Source organism: Periophthalmus magnuspinnatus, chromosome 8 (assembly GCF_009829125.3).
Source record: "Periophthalmus magnuspinnatus isolate fPerMag1 chromosome 8, fPerMag1.2.pri, whole genome shotgun sequence".
NCBI lineage: Eukaryota > Metazoa > Chordata > Actinopteri > Gobiiformes > Gobiidae > Periophthalmus > Periophthalmus magnuspinnatus.
This window is the reverse complement of record NC_047133.1, coordinates 18,376,106-18,397,282: the sequence shown is the minus strand read 5'-3', so window position 1 is coordinate 18,397,282 and position 21,177 is coordinate 18,376,106. Positions and strand designations below refer to the sequence as shown.

Genomic DNA, 21,177 nt, shown 5'->3' with positions numbered 1-21,177 from the left:
ATTATCTCCTTAAAGACATAAACTTAATGCTATATTATGGAACATTCTAGGCAAAGTAATAACAACAGATTACATAGTGTGTCCTTAAAAATCATCGCATTTTTACAAACTTTGAAAGCAAAATAATATTTTATTTGGTACATTTAAAACAGCTTCAGTTAGCCAAAGTGCTTCAAATAAAAGTCAACAGAAAACAAATATACAAAAAACATAACACATTGGAAAAGAACAATAAAACACCAACATGTCCTGTCTAGCTACTGTCATTTTTGGACTATACTGAGCACCTGAATATAGGCCACACCAACTAAATTTTAAAAGAAAATTAATTTTGTACATATATAGGCCGCACCTGAATACAAGTCGCATGTTACAAATATGTTGTAACATTAGATATTTACACAGAAAGATGGTACACAGAAGTTTTTTTAAGTTTTAATTTAAGACATGCTCTCAAACTGTTCTAAACTGTGTTTAGAAAATAAAACAACACCGACACGGGCCATCTGCTTTTATTTCCTCTGAAAGCTTTTGTCGTCTTTTTACTTTGACTAAGTTCTTCTGCTGCCTGCAACACCACACCATCAATTCATTGATGCCAAACTTACGTGCAGTGGCTCTATTTCCTTCTTTGATGGACAGATCCATTGTATTTATCTTAAAGCTGCATCATTTGCATTTTCTCGTGTGTTTTCCATGTTGAGGGTGTGTGCATGATGAGCAAAATGACAGTAAAAACCAAAAATAGTGTATTCTTCAGCACATAATCTTTCTCCACATTTGTCTCACTTTTACATTTAATGCTAGAGAGTGCCCCCGGTGGCTGTTCGCCAGTAAAAATCTATAAATTGGCCGCACTATTGTATAGGCCACTGGGTTTAAAGTGTGGGGAAAAAGTAGGGGCTTATAGTCCATGGTCCATATGGTAGTATTACATTTTTGGGAGGAGGTGGGTTTTTAGAGAAGATCTGACAGGCAGAGGGCGCTGTTCCATAGTCAGGGCGATGCCACAGAAAAATAAAACTAATTGCTTTCTCTTTTTTTGGAAACCCAAATGTTTTTCAAGTCAAGCTAACATCCTCATTCAATAAACCACATAACAATTCACGTAGAAAAAGACGGGCCATTCCTGGGTGAGGGATGGCTGTGTTTTCCTGTTGGGACGAGCCCGGTGCAAATGTAAAATTATCAGGCTTTGTCTCATGAATCTTTAATGTGTTTCTGGTTTTCTTGCTGTGTCAAACGCTGGCTCTGCTTTCATCGATAACACACAGGCTCTGCGGTGATTTCAGCTGGAGGCTCGGTCTTGAGTGCATTCAATATAATCACACACAATAACATGTACACGAGCCTGTCCCGGGGGAAAACAGCATTGATATGTGATACACTGGGGTTTAGTGTTTGGACTGGGGTCTCTATAAACAATAGTGATGAAATGCAGTGGTGGAAAGAACAGAAGTGAAGTTTCTTTGACTATACTTTACACAAGTCAATTTTAACATGGATACTTTTGCTTTTACTTGAGTATTTTTTTGCTCTGGTTTCTGTACTTTTACTTAAGTAACACACTTGAGTACTTGTTCCACTGATAAAATGATGCTGATCAGCGTCTCCTCACAGGACTGGTGCACGTTGGGGATGAACTCCGAGAGGTCAATGGCGTCTCCGTCCTGCACAAGAGGCCAGACGAGATCAGCCAGCTCTTGGTACGTCAGGCCTTATTTCATTTGGTTATAGAGAAAACGATGTTAATGTTTTAGCTGTGGTGGGTTGAGTAATTGGCTATGTACACAGTAGCACGGTAGCTAGCTCGCTGTGTATCAAAGCTTATGCTAATTTTTAATAAAAGCCTAAAATATAAAATAAACTACCTATTAAAAGTCAAATTAATTCAAATAAAGACTACACGATTGCTTTCAAATGTAGAATACTTCAGTTTTTGGTGTTGTTTTAATATTGGTGTTTAATATTTATTCTGCCTCAAAATTAGCATTAGCATTCAGACACAAACATGTCTCAATGCTAACGCTAATGTCACTTTCTAAACACAAAAGTGTCTCTGGTGAAGTCTTCATTTTATTTGTGTAGTGTTTAACGTGTTGTCAGTGACATCCACCTGCAGCTTAAATATTTATTCATTTTAGCGTGACTCTGCAAAAACCTCACAGAGATAAAACTGGACAGGAAGTAGTGATGCTAACAGTGAGGTTGGGGGCGCTGTTGTGAACAGAGCCCATTAATATAGAACTTATGATTTATTCTAACCATAGACTGTATATATAAATGGACATAGCTAGCCTGCTAGCCTCTGCGTTCCAAATTGGAAGTGAGCATGGGCGCACTTCCAGCTCCATTGACTCTGGCTCCAATTCACTTCCTGTTGAAAAACTGTGGCTCCTCTCTCTGTAACTGCTGCTGTCAGGCTCATCATTTTGGTCTTAAAATGTTCATATTAAATGTTCATCTATATAATCCTGGTTGTTTTAATTTTTGTTTGTAAATCAAGATACCAACATTAATAATAGGTGCCTTCTTTCCCGCTAACATTAGCAACAAGTTTGATTGAACATGTTGCTAAGTGCCCACTCTCTGCCAAACCAAAAGGGGCGAGTACTTTCAGCATCAATGCACCCGATTGGCTCTTTGGTTGTTATGATACAAACCTTCAGGATTATAAATCGGGATCTCAGCTCCAAATTAGCCGCTATAAATGCTAGCCTTGATTGTCTGAACATTACATTTTATGAGTTTCCAGTACTTTATATCTTGTTGCGTATAACTTCAAATGATTTTTCTATAACCTCTCTGTCTCTTCTTGGTCCAGTCCCAGTCCCAAGGCTCCATCACTCTCAAAATAATCCCGGCCATCAAAGAAGAAGACCGCCTGAAGGAGAGCAAGGTTTCAAATCGTACTATCTTTGCCAACGTCTTCACACACTGTTGTACTGGATATTAGTCTAGTTTAAAGGTCCCATGTTACGCTGTTTTCTGATCTATGTTATAATGTTGTTTCCTCATCACAAACAGACCTGGAGTTGTATTTTGTTTCATTCACACATGTTTATCACACAAACCCTGTATATTTAGGTTGAGTTTTTCTCTCAAACAGAAAACACTTTGTTCCACCTTGTGATGTCATCATGTGGTGATACAGGAAGTGCTCCACTGTGTTTTAAAACTCCATACACCTTCACTAGAATCATTTGGATCATTTCAGCTCTGGAATTGCAAATTTCTTGTGAACTAAAGGTAAAAGGAGCTGTTAACTTGAAAACTACCACTTCATGACATCACAAGGTGGAACAGAGCATTTTGAGCTTTGGAGATGTAAACAGACTAATAATAAAGTGTTACTCAAACATGTGTGAATGAAACAAAACACAACTCCAGGTCTGTTTTTGAGGAGGTAACAGCATTAGAACATGACTTAGCTACAAGAGTCCATTTTGTGTAATGTCGCACCTTTAACATATTAACTATTCCATATCCTTGTGACTATTTCAAACTTAACCCTGACCTTAACCCCTCTGTTTCCAGGTGTACATGAGAGCCTTGTTCGACTACATCCCCATAGAGGACAAAGCCACGCCCTGTCAGGAGGCGGGGCTTCCCTTTAAAAAGGGCGACATCCTGCAGGTGGTGAGTCAGGACGACCACACCTGGTGGCAGGCCAAACGGGTCGGAGACAGCAACCTGCGGGCCGGGCTCATCCCCTCCAAACAGTTCCAGGAGAGGTACGTCACGCTGATGTTGAACTGTGTGTCTGTTGTGGATGTGCATAAGGAAGCAAATGTGTCTGTGTGGTGATAATAACGATTCAAAGTAATTAAAACACAAACTAATGAAAAAGCATTATGAAACAATGAACAGGGATTATTAAACAGCTACTGCATCACTGTTTCATTTTCTTTCTGTAGGTTAAATCAACAGTTTTATTAAACCCTGCGAGGCGACTGCTGTTGTGGTCTTAGTCTACAAAAATGCATTGAATTTAATTAAAACAAAAGGAATTTTTTTTCTTTTCTTTCTTTCTTTCTGTAATTTTCTCTTTCTTTCTTTACTTCTTTCTTTCTGTCTTTCTGTCGGTCTTTCTTTCTGTATTTCATTTTCTGTATTTCTGTCTTTCTTTCTGTATTCCTTCCTTTCTGTGTTTATTTCTGTAGTTCTGTCTTTATTTCTATATTTCTTTCTTTCTTCTTTCTGTATTTCTTTCTTGCTGTATGTCGGTCTTTCTTTCTGTATTTCATTTTCTGTATTTCTGTCTTTTTCTGTCTTTATTTCTTACTTTCTTTCTATATTTCTTTCTTCTTTCTGTATGTCGGTCTTTCTTTCTGTATTTCATTTTCTGTATTTCTGTCTTTATTTCTGTATTCCTTTCTTTCTATATTTATTTATTTATTTATTATATAATATTTTTACTACTTTCTACATTTTATATGCAAACAGAATACATCATATGAAGTAAGATATTTGAAATTATGTAGTAAAAAAACAGTTCAATAATGGCTACTTTGACGATTTGAATATAACATTAAAAAAAATGAAATTAAATTAAACATGTGTGAATGAAACAAAACACAACTCCAGGTCTGTTTGTGACGAGGAAACAACTTTATAACAGATTCGAAAACAGCGTATTACAGGCCCCATAAAACACCGCCCAATTCTGCTTGAAAACCGTGTACGTGGCAACTCTGCTCTGACGTGACGTGAGTATCGTCTGTAGAACGAGTGGCTCTTTAAATCTAAAAAGTCAGACTCCATATTGCAGAGGGGCAGACCACATGCTTCAGTCGGCCTGTGCAGATGTGTAGTTTAAGTGTTATAATCTGCTTTAAGATCTTAGCAGGCAGCAAATCCGTGACAACACTCCAGCCTGCGCAGGATTACCCCCAACTTCAACTAAAAGGAGCGGCCACTGTAGGAAAAGTACTACCAGGGAAGCCACGATTTAATGAATTAGACTTTAATTATTATACGTCCTTCAGAATAATCTCAAAAGTATATGAGACGTGCATATACTTGTAATAGGTTTAACTCTGTAAAGCAGGATTTACACACAGGTTAAAGTGATATTAGCGTTTCCTTTATGGCTGCTCTCACAACCTTGTTTTTAATTTACTTTTTACCTGTTTTGTGTCAATCAAATGTGTCTGTTTTGTATCTTAATCAATATGTGACTGTGCCTTTTGCAATCAACAACACATTCTCTTTGATAATGGTTCATTCTGTCTAGACATGGGACGATATTGAACTTTTGTGTGACGATTATCATGGCCAATGAATGTATGGATATGAAGGATTTTAAGTTATAACAGAGAATATTATGGATGAGCAGGGCCGTTGACTGAAATTTGGAGGCCCGGGGCAATAAGACTCACACGGCCCCCCTTAGCTCTTATTTTATTAGATTCAAACTGAAGCAAACCTCTTAAATTATAGCGACGACTTCTTCATTTAAAGAAGGAATGATGCTGACGGGACTGTCCTCGTTCACAACACCAAACAGAATTGTCAAAACTTTATTTTATTTTATTTTATTTTATTTTATTTTATTTTATTTTATTTTATTTTATTTTATTTTATTTTATTTTATTTTATTTTATTTTATTTTATTTTATTTTATTTTATTTTATTTTATTTATTTATTTACTTATTTATTTATTCATTTATTTTGAATGAATGAATGGATGAGTGAATCCGTAGGTGGGACAAAGCGTCTGTGTTTGAGGCTACAGCTGAAATTAACAGAAAAACACTGGTTTGCTCGTCATCACAATATACCAAGCAAACTGCCATTAAAATCATGTCAGGCTTAGCGAGAAGGTAGATCTGCATCTTTGGTCTTGGGTCAAATAAATTGTTCTTTATTTCAACTAACAAACCTCATGTTTACAAGTTGAATGCTCTGTCTTTACATTTACTTCACCCTTGTTTTCTTGTCTTGTTTTAAATATCTATCTCTAATCTTCTGTTGCTATCTCTTTCTCTCTCCTTTGCTCTTGTGGCTGTCCCCTCAGACGGCTGGCGTACCGGATCAAAATGGGCACTCTTCCCAACCCCAAATCCCCTAAAAAGTCGCCTTGTAAGTTCTCTATACTCTATACTACTCCCATAATCACACTCACAGTTCCCCCGTGTGTCTCCTGTGTGCTCGTACACGCTCTCAGTCCCTGCTGTAATTCCTGTAATGTTTTCATTGACCTTTTGTGGGTAATTGGCGTTTTTCATAAGCATTAGGTTACACTGTGGCTCGGCTCCGCTCGGCTCTGTCCAGTATCCAGGCACTTTTATAACAGAGCAAAGGATCACAGTTATGAACTAATCTCTCTTCCAGCTCCATCTGGCCACTATCTGTCTGCAAGTGAAGCTTATCCACAAGAACCAGACAGTAAAAGAGGATAGAAAGTAAACTTGAAATAAATCAGCTCTAGCATTATGACGGCGGTAAATAACATCTGTTGGTTGTGTTTTAGGCAGAAAGTGAACAGTTTGTGTTCAGGAAGTAAGAACAGACAGGTTTGGGTCAGAGCTATAGACCGTATATGTAAATGGACATAGCTAACCTGCTAGCCGCCGCGTTCTAAACAGGAAGTGAGCATGTGCGTGCTTCTGGCTCCATTGACTCTGGCTTCAGTTCACTTTCTATTGAAAAACTGTGGCCTCTCTCTCTGTAACTGCTGCTGTCAGACTCATCATTTTGGTCTTAAATGTTTGTATTAACCCGCTCTGCATGATCCTGGTGTTTTTATTTCACTATTGTGTCTGTCAATCAAGATGTGAACATTAATAACAGACAAATTAGACGCCTTCTTTCCCCGAGGTCACTTTCGCTAGCATTAGCAACAGGTTTGATTGACAGTCAGGGGGTGACATCACACTCACTTAGTCCACTTTTTTATATAGTCTGTGGTCAGAGCAGAGTTTATCAAAAATGTTTTAAAGAAGGAACGGTGGTCAAACCGTGTAACAACATGGTGATATAATAGACTGGGTTCACATGATCTTTTACTTTCAAAATGAGTTGGAAATGATTAATTATAATTTTGTACCTACTGAATCAGCAAAAATCAGGTTGAATATTTGTAGATTTTTTTTTATTTTTTATTTTAAATTCTATAATAATATATATATATATATATTTAATTTACTAGATTCTATATTTGTAATTCTAAGTGATTTATCTTTAGAGAAATATTAAATTTTTTTCTTCAGATTTTGAGATATTACTATAAATAAATTCTAGAACATAAACACAACGTCAGCTACTAATATACGTAGGTGGTCGTATTGTTTTGGCTGATTTCTGCAGGTTTGGTCACGTTCCTTCTCCGCTGATCCTGTCGTAGGTTTCAAAAACACAAGTGTGTGATAGATGTGGATGTGTAGCGGTAATCTGAGGACACAGTGATCAGGACTGAGCCAAAGGGAGAGCAGAGTATACGACCCGTGCAGTAAAACATCGCCCTCCACAGAAACAGCTCAGGGACACAGCTCTGCTCCTGGATTTATGTCCCCAAACCCACCAGCACCTTTAAATGTGAGCCCGTCCTTCCAGCACTGTCACTGACGTCATTAGGACTGAGGAGTTCGAAAAGGCCTTAGATATCACTGTTTTATGTTATTTACTTATAAAATGGGTTGAACATAAGTACTTTTGAGTAAAGATGAAGGCTCTCGATCACATTACGTTTAAGCTGTGTGACTTTCTAAACCCTGCATAAGAAAAACATATATTGTGTAAAACATTATGCCAAGTCTGAGTGTACATGGCAGTCTTTAAGGTAGTAAAGTGGTAGTAATAACAGCAGTAGCAGCAATAGTAGTAGAAGTAGTAGTTGTTATAATAGTAGTAGGTGTTGTAATTGTAGTAGTAGTAGTTGTAGTAGTACTAGTGCAACTGTTGTGCATATAATCACCAATAAAGCACTTAAGTTAGAATCAACTTTTACCTTTATATTCTACATGGAGTGAGCTAAAAATCTGTGTACTACCTAAGTATAGAACACACTGCAGTAAAATGGTAAAAAGTGGTTCAAAATTTTCTCTCTTGCTGGAAATTGTATCGGACCAATGGGTTCCAGACGACGTGATAACATTCTATAGACCAATAATATTTAACACAGATGGAGGCAGGTAAAATGAAGATTGTTAAAATGTTGGTTTCTGTTCCTGTACAGTCAGTTCTTGGGTTTAATTAGTTATAGCGATGATTAGATTCAACATTTTTGCATTTATCTTTTGAAGATTTCATGGCACAGTACAATGTAATCAAAAGGGAAACTGGCTCTTGCGCCCCCATCTGGCAGCATGACATCATCACATTCCAGTATCCGAAAAACACCAATATAGATTAATCATAATTAAATCAAAATTGCAATTTGAAGGAGACAATTAGCAAATCGCAAAGGAGGACTTTTTTTTTGTGTATCTTTGTCTCCTCCACAGACAACCAACTCTCCAGTCTTATTCTGCATAAAAACTGCCCTCCTTGTGTGTCAGATGCCCTCCCCGTCTCTCCATGGGGTCTTATTCTGCATAGAAATGGCCCTCCTTGTGTGTCAGATGCCCTCCCTGCGTCTCCATGGGGTCTTATTCGGCATAAAAACTGCTCTCCCTGTAGTTAATATCTCTACAAACATGTTCTGAAATGTCCCTTTGTGTCAGATGCCCTCCCTGTGTGTCAGATGTCCTTTCTGTATCTCTTTGGGGTCTTATTCTTCTAATCCTTTCCCTTTTTTGTTTCCCTATGGCGGCTCTTCCAGACGAACAGGGCTGTGATAAAGGTGGGTCCATACACATCTGTGACTCCTGTTTAATGCATGCACAACTTAACACACAAAAAACACATTAACAACACGCTGCAGCGCCCTCTAGCTCTGGATGAGTGTACTGTATGTGTGCGTATAGCAGCTTACGTGTGTGCTAGTGGAGTTGACATTTGGGATTTCTGCTCTTCCAGCTTAATGCCTGCCCCCTGCTGCTGTGGGGGGGATACACGGGCAAAACGAACTCCCTGGAGAGCACAGTCCACATAGCAACAAGGGTTAGCGATAGATCATTTTTACACAGGCTGATACGGGCCGCATGTTTTTTTGTTCCAGTTCCTGTTTCAAACGTGCTACCTTATCTTATATAGTGAATTATTTATAGAGTTTGCGTTACAATTTGAACCTATATTAGATACAAGGAAACAGAAGAGATGGGAACGAAACACTGCAGCAAATAAGGAAAGAAGTAACTAAAAAGTACTATTTTAAAGATTCACTACGTAACTTTTCAATTGGAAGGTCTGCCCTCTGCTGGTCTGAGATGTTCCTGCTTTGCCTTGAGTGAAATCGCATCTATAACATTTATTATTATTCAGATACAGGTGTTTTTATGTCTCAAAAATACCTTGAAAAACATGCCTCTCCACAGATCTGAACTGTAACTGTAACTGGTGGTGTCAGCTGCAAAGCAATGAAATCCCCATGGAAAGCAAGCAGGTGGCTGAGCGTCCACCCGGAATGTTACATAGTGCATCTTTAAGGGTCACATCAAGAAATACTTAGTTCAGTATCATTTTCCAGTGTAGTATTTTGAAACACTGTAAGATTTAAATATATGTGCAAAGTCTTTTCATATTGTGTCAGTAAAGCCCACCACACACTACCCGAGCATTTGGCAGATTTATGACCCTTTGTAGGCGTGAACCAAAACATCACCACGGCAACAGCCAATAAAACAGAGTATGACGGACGGACACAGAGATAGAAACTCAGGAAACAGCGAAAATAATCTAAAGACGTCGTTACTCAGCTCTGGTAAAGTCGTTAAACGGCAACATCTCATTCATATTATCCATGAGAATGTGTGACCTCCAGTCCACAAGACGGCGCTATCATCATCATATATTGAAGTGTTGTTTAAAAGTACAAAGGCGAGCGTACATCCTCACATGTGTCTGTTTACATCCACACAGCAAGGATCAGGCTGAAGCTGCTGCACATTTGCAATAACGACTCTACTTCCTGTGGTTTATCTCCATCCTTCTGTGCATTAAAAGCATTTTTCTGAACCACTGCACCACATTTCACTCATAATAATAACTTTAGAGTCTCAGAGTGAGTCGTTTCACTGTCGACAGGAAACAGCTGACAGAGGTGTGCGAAGAACTTTTAGCTTGTGGCGTGCGGTCTCTTCGTTGCCATATCCCACTGTAGTATTTAAAATCTTATGCAATTCTCCTTATGTTGGTGGTCTGCGCTTTTTTCCACACTTTTCAAAATAATTACGACTGAAAATCCTGTGTGTGGCGGGCTTATTTTTGAGATTTTTAAGATGAAGTTTTTCAGTTGAGACAAGATTTCACTATAAGGATCTAATTGTAATGCTAATTTTTACTGCTAAAGCTGTAACTTAGATTCTTTTGTGAACGAAGCAAAAGTTTATAAAGTTTCTGTTGGCGTCTTAGTGTGTTTGTGTGTGTGCTGTTTGGAAAGGTCTGGATCTGCCATGTTTAAGTTTTTCAGAGTTGACGCCAGTTCTTTTCGTGATGTTAAATCTCATAGACTTGTAAGCTGTGGCTGCTCCTCCCACTGCCTGCTGCCTAAACTCCAAACTCAACCCAAGACCTTATCTCTAACCCCGCCCCTTGAACTTTGACCCTTTGCTGATCCCGTCTTCTCCCTGCTTGCTCCTTACAGAAGACTGTGATTGTGAGGGCTATTTCAATGGACAGTACATAGGTGAGCGCGTGCACCTCCTCCCTCTGCCTCCTCCTCCTCTTCCTCCTCTTCTTCTTCTCTGCTCAGCCTGGCTCTGTTCTGCTGCCCGTGCTGCTGCTGCTTTATACCCCAGTTGCCTCAAGGGGTTGCCCTTCTCTGATTTGCCCTGGCCCGAGTTGGGGTAAGAGGAAGGTTTAGGGGGGAAAAGACATGACCATGAGGGACTGCAGAGAGGAAGAGGTCAGATATGACACAGATGGACGGGACAGACTGTTGGGGCAAAACAGTAAAACAGTAATTTAAAATGTATTTATATTCAGCAAGTGTAGAAAGCCGCTGTTCCAGGTTTAACAAATAAAATACAAAATAAATTAAATAAAAATAAAAATAAATTAATAATAATAATAATAATAATAATAATAATAATAATAATAATAATAATAATAATAATAATAATAAACAATAAACAATGATTTATGTTCTCATGTTTTTTCCTTTCACAAACAGATCTGGAGTTGTGTTTTGTTTCATTCACACATGTTTAACACACAAACCCTGCATATTTAGGCTGAGTTCTTCTCTCAAACTGAAAACACTCTGTTCCACCTTGTGATGTCATCATGTGGTAATACAGGAAGTGCCCCACTAAACTCCAGACACCGTTGCTAGAATCAGTGGGATAATGTCATCCCTGGAATTGCCCATCTCTACTGAATAAAAGTTAAAAAGGAGCTGTTAACTTGAAAACTACCACTTCATGACATCACAAGTTGGAACAGAGCATTTTGAGCTTTGGAGATGTTACAGACTAATAATAAAGTGTTACTCAAACATGTGTGAATGAAACAGAACACAACTCCAGGTCTGTTTTTGAGGAGGTAACTGCATTAGAACACAACTTTAAGCTCACATGTCAATTTTGTGTAATTTAGTCTGTTTAAGTTATGCATTGCATTGAGTAGCTAAAAATTGTACTGTGAGAGTACTGTTACTTAATATCAGTATTAATCAAAAGTAGAAGTAGTGATCCACACTTGTAAGAAGAGACTAGAAAACTAAAAAAGCACATGCAGTGTGGCTGGTTTTTGGCATTCAGGCTCGTAATACTGACTTGAGCTGGTGGCAAAATGTCAGTTGATATGTGCAGATTGCGTGGTGTGGTTGGGTAAATATGGTGAGGTAATGCACGATGTTTGGATTAGGGAGGCACCAATACAGCTTTTTCAGTTCCGATACCGATTTTGAAGCTTTAGTTTTAAGTGTCTGTCGATACTCAAAATCAACTGATACCAGGGCAGAGACTGATAATCAAATTTATTTACTTTACACTAAAATGAAAAAAGACAAAACTGATCCAAATGTGTTTGTAGTAAACGATCACACAACGGTTATATCGCGTTTTTCTGACTTCAAATCTCTCAAAATGCTTTACATCAAGGAACCACTCACCCATTCACACACACACACACTCATACACCAGTGCACACAGACACTGGGGTGAGGTGGGTTAAGTGTCTTTCCCAAGGACACAACAACAGCATTCATCTGAGGGAGCTGGAATCGCACCACCAACCTGTGAGTCACCTCAAGTTCAAACATTATATCTGAAACCGGCGTCGGTGCGTCTCTACTTTTGATGTTGTATTTCCTTTCTTTTGGATATTTGTTCATGATAATAGAGTTGATAAAGGTGTCGGCCTTATTCATTTTGAACACAACAGTCCGATTAAACGAGTGAGCCAGTGTTTTAAAAGTCAAAAGTAAAATTTTAGATTGTGTTAAACCATTTTTAGCCTTCCTCTTACCTGCTTTGCTGTGTACATGTTACCACCTCCACACCACTAGTCTGCGCTGTGTTGCCTGAGCACACAGTCCCTCTGCACTCACTGAATGAAGCCCCTTTTTAAAGCTGTGTACCTCCTGCTTCTGTTTATGCCGCTGCGTGCTTCAAAACCCCTCCCTCTGCACTCCCTCCTCTGAGCCGTATTTGCCCCCCACGCCCTCCTCCATGTGCCCTCTCCGCCAGTTACCCCTGCACTGCTCGAAACCTCGCCCCTTTTCCCCCCTCGCCCCTCCCCCCTGTGCTCTGTGGAGTCCCGCCCTGCCGCGTTGGTTGCATTTCACTTGACCCCAGGCACGCTGTTGTCCGTCGCTCGCTCTCCACCGGGGGGCGCTGTGGGTTGTGTCATGCTCTAACGGCACTTACAGTCTCTCCTAAGTGTAAAGCAGTGGCGCCCTCCTGTGGCCAGGTGTTTTCATGGGAGTTTTACTCAGGTACAGTGCCTCACTCCGCGGGTTCACTGCACTGACAGGAGCAGACACACCTTTTCCCGGGACTTTGGGGGTTTTGGGAGGTTTTTGGTCCTGGGATCAGGCTGTCTGTGGCTCCTGCCTCATAGTTGAACACACACAGTATAAGGCAGCATGAGACTTACTGATACTATAGTACTAGTGCAAACATGGAACTGTTACGTACTTACCATGCATGAGAGACGAGGGTTTGAAATGTCGGCAGAGGTGGAAAGGAACTAGATATTTTCAAACACATTTTTTTGCTGCTAATATAGTTTTGATGAGTAAAATTGCTGTTTCAATTACTATTAGTATTTAGAAATGCAGTGGTGGAACATAACAAAGTAAGTACTGTACTTAAGTAAAGATTTTAGGTATGTGTACTTTAATTAAAGGTCCTATATTACCCTTTAAGTACATTTAACACTGGATACTTTTTACTTTTACTTCACTACATTTGAGAGCAGTATCTGTACTTTCTACTCCACTACTTTTATGAGCAGGACTGAAAAGTAAAAGTATGTTTTATTATAGTTTGAAACCTGCTGAAAAGGCTGAGAGTTTATTTTTAACATGTTCATAATTTGAGCAAATAAAAACAGCTGAAAAAATTGATCAATTCAGTCGTTTCTGTTGAACAAAATTCAGCTCAAATCTTTATCAAAATCACAACATTTGAGCTTTATGAGATTCAAAATCTGCGTGGAATTCTTTTACTTTTTACTCTTTAAATATATTTTTTAAACTGGTACTTTAAAACTTTTACTTAGGCAGATTTTTCACATTATACTTTTACGTAAAAGTTTTTTGCTCCAGTATCTGTACTTTTACTTCAGCAACAGAATACAGTACTTCTTCTACTGCTGTAAAAACGTGACACACATCATCACTATTATTTCTAGCTTTACTGTTTTGAATCTATTGAAATGTCTTTTCTTTTCCACCTCCGTCTGCATCTCGTCGTTTTCACACTGATGACTTTTGTCTTTAATGAGACTCAGGATGATTTAATGCATGAGCTCAGAGCACAGTGTTTAGAAACATTCAGCTGCATCCTGTAAATGAGCTGTTTAAATATGTCTGCACGTTTCACTTAATCTCTTATCACTCTTTCTTTCTCTGTCCATCCTTCTCTCTCTCTTACTCTCTCTCATTCTCTCTGTGCCTTCCACTCTCCCCTTTCTGACTTTCTGTCCTACCCCCCGCTCTCTATCCCTCCTTCTGTCTTTACCCCCTCTCTCTCTATCTCACTTTTCCCTCCCTTCCAATCTCTTTCTCTGTTTTGGTTTACCTCCTCTCCCATCCAATTTCTTTCTATCTCCCTTTTTCTACCCCTCTTCTCTTCTCCCCCCTCCTTCTCCCTCTCTTCTCTTTCCTCCCTCTCTCTTCTCTCCCTCTGTCATCCTCCCTCTCTCTTCTGTCCTCTCTCCATTTCCTCTCTCCTCCCCCTCTCTTCTTTCCTCACTCTGTCCCTCTCTTGCCTCTCCTCCTCTCTCCTCTTCTCCCTCTCTCCTTCTTCTTTCCTCCTTCTCTCAACCCTCCTCTCTTCTCTCCTTGCTCTGTCCCTCTCTCGTCCCCCCTCTCCTTCTACTCTCTGTGTCCCTCTTTCTCTCCCTCTTTCCTCCATCCCTCCTCTTTCTCTCCCTTGCTTCTCTCTCCTCTCCTTTCTCTCCTTCTCTCTCCTCTCTCCTTCTCCTTCTCTCTTCCCCCTCTCCTTCCTCTCCCATCTCTCCTCTATTTTCTCTTGTCTCCTCTCTCCTCATCTCCCCCTCTTCCACCCCTCCTTCCCCGCTTCTCTCCTTCCTCCTCCCTCTCTCCTCTCTCCCCCTTCTCTCGATCCCTCTCTCCTCTCTCTTCTCTTCTCTCCTCCTCCCTTTCCTCTCTATCCCCCCTCTCCTCCTCCCTCTCTCCTTGCTCTCCTCTCTCCTCCTCCTCGCCTCCTCTTTCTTTCTATCCTCTCTCCTTCTCCTCTCCTCCTCTTTCTTTCTTTTGTTCTCCTCTGTCCTCCTTCTCTCCTCCTCCTCTTTCTTTCTCTCCCTTTCCTCTCTCTCTTCTCTCTCTCTCCTCCTCTTTCTCTCTCTCTCCACTCTCTCTCCTCCTCTCTCTTCCTCTCTTCCTCCTCTCTTCTCTCCACAGCCGGTCTGAGGAGGAGTTTTCGTCTGAGTCGTAAGGACAGACAGGGTTCCTCAGGTGAAGGTTCAGATCCTGGAGACTCAGATTTCCTGACGTACGAGGAAGTGACTCGTTATCAGCAGAGACCCAACGAGAGGCCGCGGCTCGTCGTGCTCATCGGTGAGACACTGACCCCTGCTGGACAAAACTCTCACTGAAAATGACACTAAAGTACAGCTGGAAGTAGAGGCTTTAGCTGTGGTGTGTTTGCTGCAGTTGTAATAATGTTTACTGAAGGGGCAGAAACAGCAGTGATGGAAGAAGTACTCAGTTTTGTTACTTAAGTAAAAGTACAGATACTGGAGCAAAAAAAATCTAGTTAAAGTATCACATGAAAAAATTTACTTAAGTAAAAGTATTAAAGTACTCATTTATGTACTTAAAGAGTAAAAAGTAAAAATATTTTGTGCAGATATTGAGTCTTATAAAGCTTCAAATGTGGTAATTTTGATAAAGATTTGAGCTGAATTTTTTTTTACAAAAAACTGAATGGATGTTTTTCTAGTTGTTTTATTTGTATATTTTTGTTTTCCTCAAATTATGAACATGTTAAAAATAAACCCTCAGCCTTTTCAGACAATAATAAAAAATAGTCAGTCAAGTTAAAAATATAGTAGAGTAGAAAGTACAGATACTGGTCTCAAATGTAGTGAAGTAAAAGTAAAAATTATCAACTTTAAAATTGACTTAAGTAAAGTACAAATGCCTAAAGTGTATACTTAAGTACAGTACTTTACTACTTTTACTTTGATACTATGTTACTATGGATAAATAGCAGTAATATTTGTACAGTGTTGGGAAGTAACTGAATACATAGGTAAAATACATATTCAGAATACTTATTTCGACTAACTGTAATCTGTTACATTCTACCCTTAAAGGAAGAATAATAAAATAATAATAATATTTATAATAAAAAAATAAATAAAAAATAATTAACTACACAACACATTAAAGAACATTAAAACTCCTAGAGATCTTGTCTAGCCAGTATTAATAGATTTTATAGATTAAACATCTCTATTTCTTCTACAAGTCCTGACTTCCTCTTCTCTCTGTTCAGGTTCTCTTGGAGCTCGGATAAACGAGCTCAAACAGCGAGTGATCGCAGAGAACCCTCATCGATACGCGGTGGCTGTCCCTCGTAAGTCTCTGCAGGACCAGTCGTCCCCTGGACGAGTCCAGACTGTGTTTAGTGTCAGTGAGGTTCAGTGTGAACTAAAGGAAAGGTGCAGGGTTCTACTTCAGAGCCGTGAACTTAAGGGACTTTTTTTTAATTAACATCTGGATAAATACAATAAAAAAAAATTTTTCACTACACCCCACCCACCCTAACTACCCTAATGCATTCTAACCATTCAACCCACCATATCCAACCTACACACGCTAACCACCCTACCCACCCTACCCACCATAACACACCCACTCTACCAACACCACCCTACCTAATCTACCTGCTCTACCAACCTGCCCATCGATCATCAGTATTGACCCAACCACCCTTCCTACCGACCCTGACCACACACCCTCCCCACCGATCCTACTCTCCTACACTCCCACCCTTGGGCACCCTCCCCAACCACCCTACCAAACAGAACCACCCTAAACCCCCCCACCCTACCCACCCACCCTTGGCCACCCTATCCAACTTGCCTACCCACCATAACCACCCTACTCACACCACCCATCCTCCCCACACATTCCACCAACCCCACCCTTAAAGCATTTTTATTTTATTTTTTATTTTTATAAACCTCTGGCTAAATAAAACAAAAATAACCCAACTCATTTTTGAACTACACTTTTTATATTACAGCTCTACACTTACATTTATGCCTCCACAAAAACACTTACAATCTTTTTTTTAGTTTACGACCCAGCTGGCACTAGATGGATGCCATAATCTTTATATTACACATTTATTTTATTTTCAGACACGACACGACCCAAGAAGCCCCACGAGAAGGAAGGAGTAGAATACCATTTTGTCACCAAGCAGCAGTTTGACGCAGATGTGATCAACAACAAGTACGATTTACACACATTTAAACACACAAATTAACCATAAAATGAGAAATAATTCAAGTGGAGTGGAGAATTCAAGTGCTGCTCGACTGCATGGAGCAAAAGCCAAAAACACCTGGTCCAACCTGCTGACCAAAACTGAGATCTGAACATATTATGTATCTGTTTTTTCTGTTGTTTTTTTTTATTATTTGGATGCTTTTATCATACTGTATATTCACAGAAGATACATAATGAATAATACATAGTGAATATGTATAATGCATTTTCTGCTGGTGTCATTTCATGGAGGAAATTTGCAATTGCTGTATAAAGGGAATTCAAACCTGGATGGGATTATTTATTATTTTTATTATTTCACTTTTAATTTTTTTAGTTTATTTAGTTTATTTTTTTTTTTTTTACTCCCTACATCTGTAAGGCATGATTTTGTATTATTATTATTATTATTATTATTATTATTATTATTATTATTATTATTATTATTATTATTATTATTATTATTATTATTAATCATTTATTTATTTATTATTATAAATAAATTATTTATTATTATTTATTTATTTTATCCTTATTGTGTATTTATTTTATTTTATTTTTATTTTTTTTTTCTTGTTTGCATTTGCCCATCAAAAGGGGATCTCAGGGAAAAAAGGTGGGAGGTGTGAGGTTTAAAAAGGGGAAAAATATAATCAAAATGTAACTTTTATAACTGCAAACGATATAAACACTGGATTAAAAAAATTGAATCACAAAAAAATGTACCATTGTGTCGTCTGCTGTGAACTAAAACTTTAACTTGTTCATGTTTAGGTTCATAGAGCACGGTGAATACAAGGAAAACCAGTACGGCACAAGCATAGAAGCTATCCGCTCAGTCCAGGCCAAGAACAAGATGTGTATTGTGGACGTACAACCCGAGGTACGTCGATAACTAGCTTCATAATCCATAATCAAACCAGCCATGGAACGTATTGTAATCATCTGATATTTTGTGTTTAGGTCAAAGTTGACACCTTTTGTTATTCTTGTAGCTGTTTATGGCTATGTCCGAATGTCCACTCTATTCCCTACAGGAGGCGCTATTTAAGGGTCACTCCATTTTTAGTCCTGTCCGAATGGCAAGTTGGTGATAAAGTAGTGCACTCAAAATTGCCCATAATGTACCTTCAAGAAGTGCGGGTTTATCTCACTGTTGATCCTGATTATGAATAAAACACTCAATAATAAACTGTTTCTGTTAGCGTTAGCCACTTAACTTAGCATGAGCTGAGAAGTTGACAGAATTTCCACATTTCAGATAAAAAAATGTAAAATGTAGTTTGTTTACGTGAGGTCCAGCTTTGCAAAAAACATGTATGATCATTATTAGCCCATAAAGACTTGTGCCAGTCCAGTCTGATCATTATTTATGACAGAAATCAAGTTTTATCAGAGTTTAGCCTTTAGACCAGACACCAGAGTCATGTGACCTGAAAGTAGTGAGCTGCGTGCACTATAGAGTAGGGATAACAATATCGTTTATCGTGATAAAAAGCATTGACAATAATCGTTTGTGGGACATTTTATACAATCATAATAATCGCCAACAAAGACAACTGCCATTGTATCACCAGCATGTGCAGAAGAAAGCTATTTAACCACAGGGGAGTGGACAGGTGGGGGGGCAAAGGGGTCACTTGTCCCAGGCCCCAGGGTTTTAGGGATCCAAAACAGTGAGGCTTCTTGCCCCGGGCCCCCAAATTTCTGTCGACGGCTCTGCTTATTCATAATTTTCTCCACTATATGATAAATGTTTTCACTGATAATAAACTACAGTTATATAAAAGTTGTTTAAACATGTACTGTGTAAAGGTTTTATTGGTCAATTACTCTGTTTTAGTGAGTTGAGCTGTTGTTTTGCTCTTGTTTTGGTGTGGGTTGTGACCTACAGTAGTCCGTTCGTTCAAGGAATAAACTCTAGTTTATTTTCAAGGGCAAAACAACAACAGTCTCAACTCAATAGAGCCAGTCTCCAAAACTGACCATTAACTGACCAATAGAGCACATTATCTTGTCGGCATAGTAACCAACGGTCACATACAAAAGCATTTACATAAACAGCGATGAGAATAACAAAAGGTGTCAACTCTGAACTAAACACAAAATATCAGCTCATTACAGTATTACAGAAATGCTCACAGCTGTAAGGGCAGATATTCTTAAAGTCTGGCTCATCTAATGTTGTTCTCAGGCTCTGAGGCGTCTGCGGACCGCCGAGTTCAAGCCCTACGTGATATTTGTCAAACCGCGCATCCCGGAGAGCAGACGGAGACGCAGTGCTGCAACATCACCAGGAGGGGGCGATCATGGGCGCATCACAGTGAGTTTCTATAACGCCTTACTTATGTCATTTGTCTTTAGTCGGATCAATAAATGGATATTATCTTTGTATAGAAGGTACAAAAGAAGATAACTGAATGAATACAGTACACACAAACCCTGCATATTTAGGCTGAGTTCTTCTCTCAAACTGAAAACACTCTGTTCCACCTTGTGATGTCATCATGTGGTAATACAGGCAGTGCTCCACTGTGTTTTTAAACTCCATATACAACTTCACTTGAATCATATGGGTAAATTCAGCCCTGGTATTTCCGAGCTCGACTGAACTGAAGGTAAAATGAACTGTTAACTTGAAAACTACCACTTCATGACATCACAAGGTGGAACAGAGCATTTTGAGCTCTGGAGATGTAGAAAGACTAATAATAAAGTGTTACTCAAACATGTGTGAATGAAACAAAACACAACTCCAGGTCTGTTTTTGATGAAGTAACAGCATTACATGGCTTAAAGCTCACAAGAGTCAATTTTATGTAACATAGAGCCTAAAATCAATTCTAAAAGAAACTGGAGTGAATGGCGTGATAGAGGGATGAGGTGATGTGCTGACGTCTGGGTGTGCTAGTCAAAAAACGAGTTAGAGGCGGCTGAGAGCAGACTGAGAGACGCAGACATAAAGTGCATAAATTACACGAGTCTATTCTGGAGCTGATAAAAGTGTAAATAGACTTTTAAAGGTTGTGGGATTTTAAAAAAGGCTTTAGTTTCAATGAAATAGCGACTTCTAGGGTCTAGACACTGATACAAATGATCAGGTTTGATATGTGTGAATTTACATAATGGATATTTCATGGCAAAGTACAACATCCAGAGTCTGAAAACCACCAATAGGCAGTTTTTTTTTTTTGTATTTTCACAAAAAACTTGAAATTGATTATATTCATTCAACTAAATCCTTGCGTTTCCCGTCAGGACGAGGACCTCCAGGAGATGCGTCAGTCGGCCGCACACATCGAGCAGCAGTACGGACACATGGTGGACCGCGTTCTGATCAAAGAGGACTCGGCCAGCGCCTGTACAGACCTGAGGGGGGTCCTGGAGCAGCTGGAGAGAGAGGCCTTCTGGGTGCCCCTCAACTGGGCGCGCCGTGACCCTGCCCAGCCTAAACCACCCCTCCCCACCTGAAACCCAGCCCTAAACCACCCTAACCCAACCCTTACCTAACCCTAGCCACCCTAAACCAACCCTACCAACCCTAAATCAACCCTCCCCACTTGAAACCAACAGTAACCCAACCCTACCCATCCTAAACAACCCTAACCCAATCCTAAACCAACCCTACCCACCCTAACCCAACACTCTCCACCTGAAACCCAGTCCTACACAACCCTAAATCAACTGTGACCCAACCCTACCCACCCTAAACCAACCCTACCCCAACTCTACCCACCCTGAACCCCCACCCTATCCAGCCACTGTACCCACCCTATCCACCTTCATTACCTGCCCTGCCCACTCTAACCACCCTAACCACCCACCCTAACCCACCCTACCCACGCTGCCAACCCTATCAACCCTTCCTACCCACTATCCCTATCCACCCACCCAAGAGGCCTGCTGGACCTCCCCCTGCAATGGACTCCAATGGGACAGT

General features: G+C 39.6%; 1 protein-coding gene across 1 annotated transcript in view; it reads left to right on the top strand.

Moving 5' to 3' along the window:
- The window catches only part of mpp3a (MAGUK p55 scaffold protein 3a), a 36,352-nt gene extending 15,644 nt beyond the window's left edge, over positions 1-20,708 (top strand). The window contains exons 8-20 of the mRNA XM_033971643.2: positions 1,621-1,706; positions 2,825-2,899; positions 3,538-3,734; positions 6,021-6,085; positions 8,766-8,786; positions 10,689-10,730; positions 12,918-12,983; positions 15,138-15,293; positions 16,237-16,317; positions 17,108-17,201; positions 18,012-18,120; positions 19,432-19,560; positions 20,496-20,708. Coding sequence (XP_033827534.1) covers positions 1,621-1,706; positions 2,825-2,899; positions 3,538-3,734; positions 6,021-6,085; positions 8,766-8,786; positions 10,689-10,730; positions 12,918-12,983; positions 15,138-15,293; positions 16,237-16,317; positions 17,108-17,201; positions 18,012-18,120; positions 19,432-19,560; positions 20,496-20,708 — 1,334 coding nt within the window. The remainder of the gene's footprint in view (positions 1-1,620; positions 1,707-2,824; positions 2,900-3,537; positions 3,735-6,020; positions 6,086-8,765; positions 8,787-10,688; positions 10,731-12,917; positions 12,984-15,137; positions 15,294-16,236; positions 16,318-17,107; positions 17,202-18,011; positions 18,121-19,431; positions 19,561-20,495) is intronic.
- Positions 20,709-21,177: the final 469 nt, after the last annotated feature.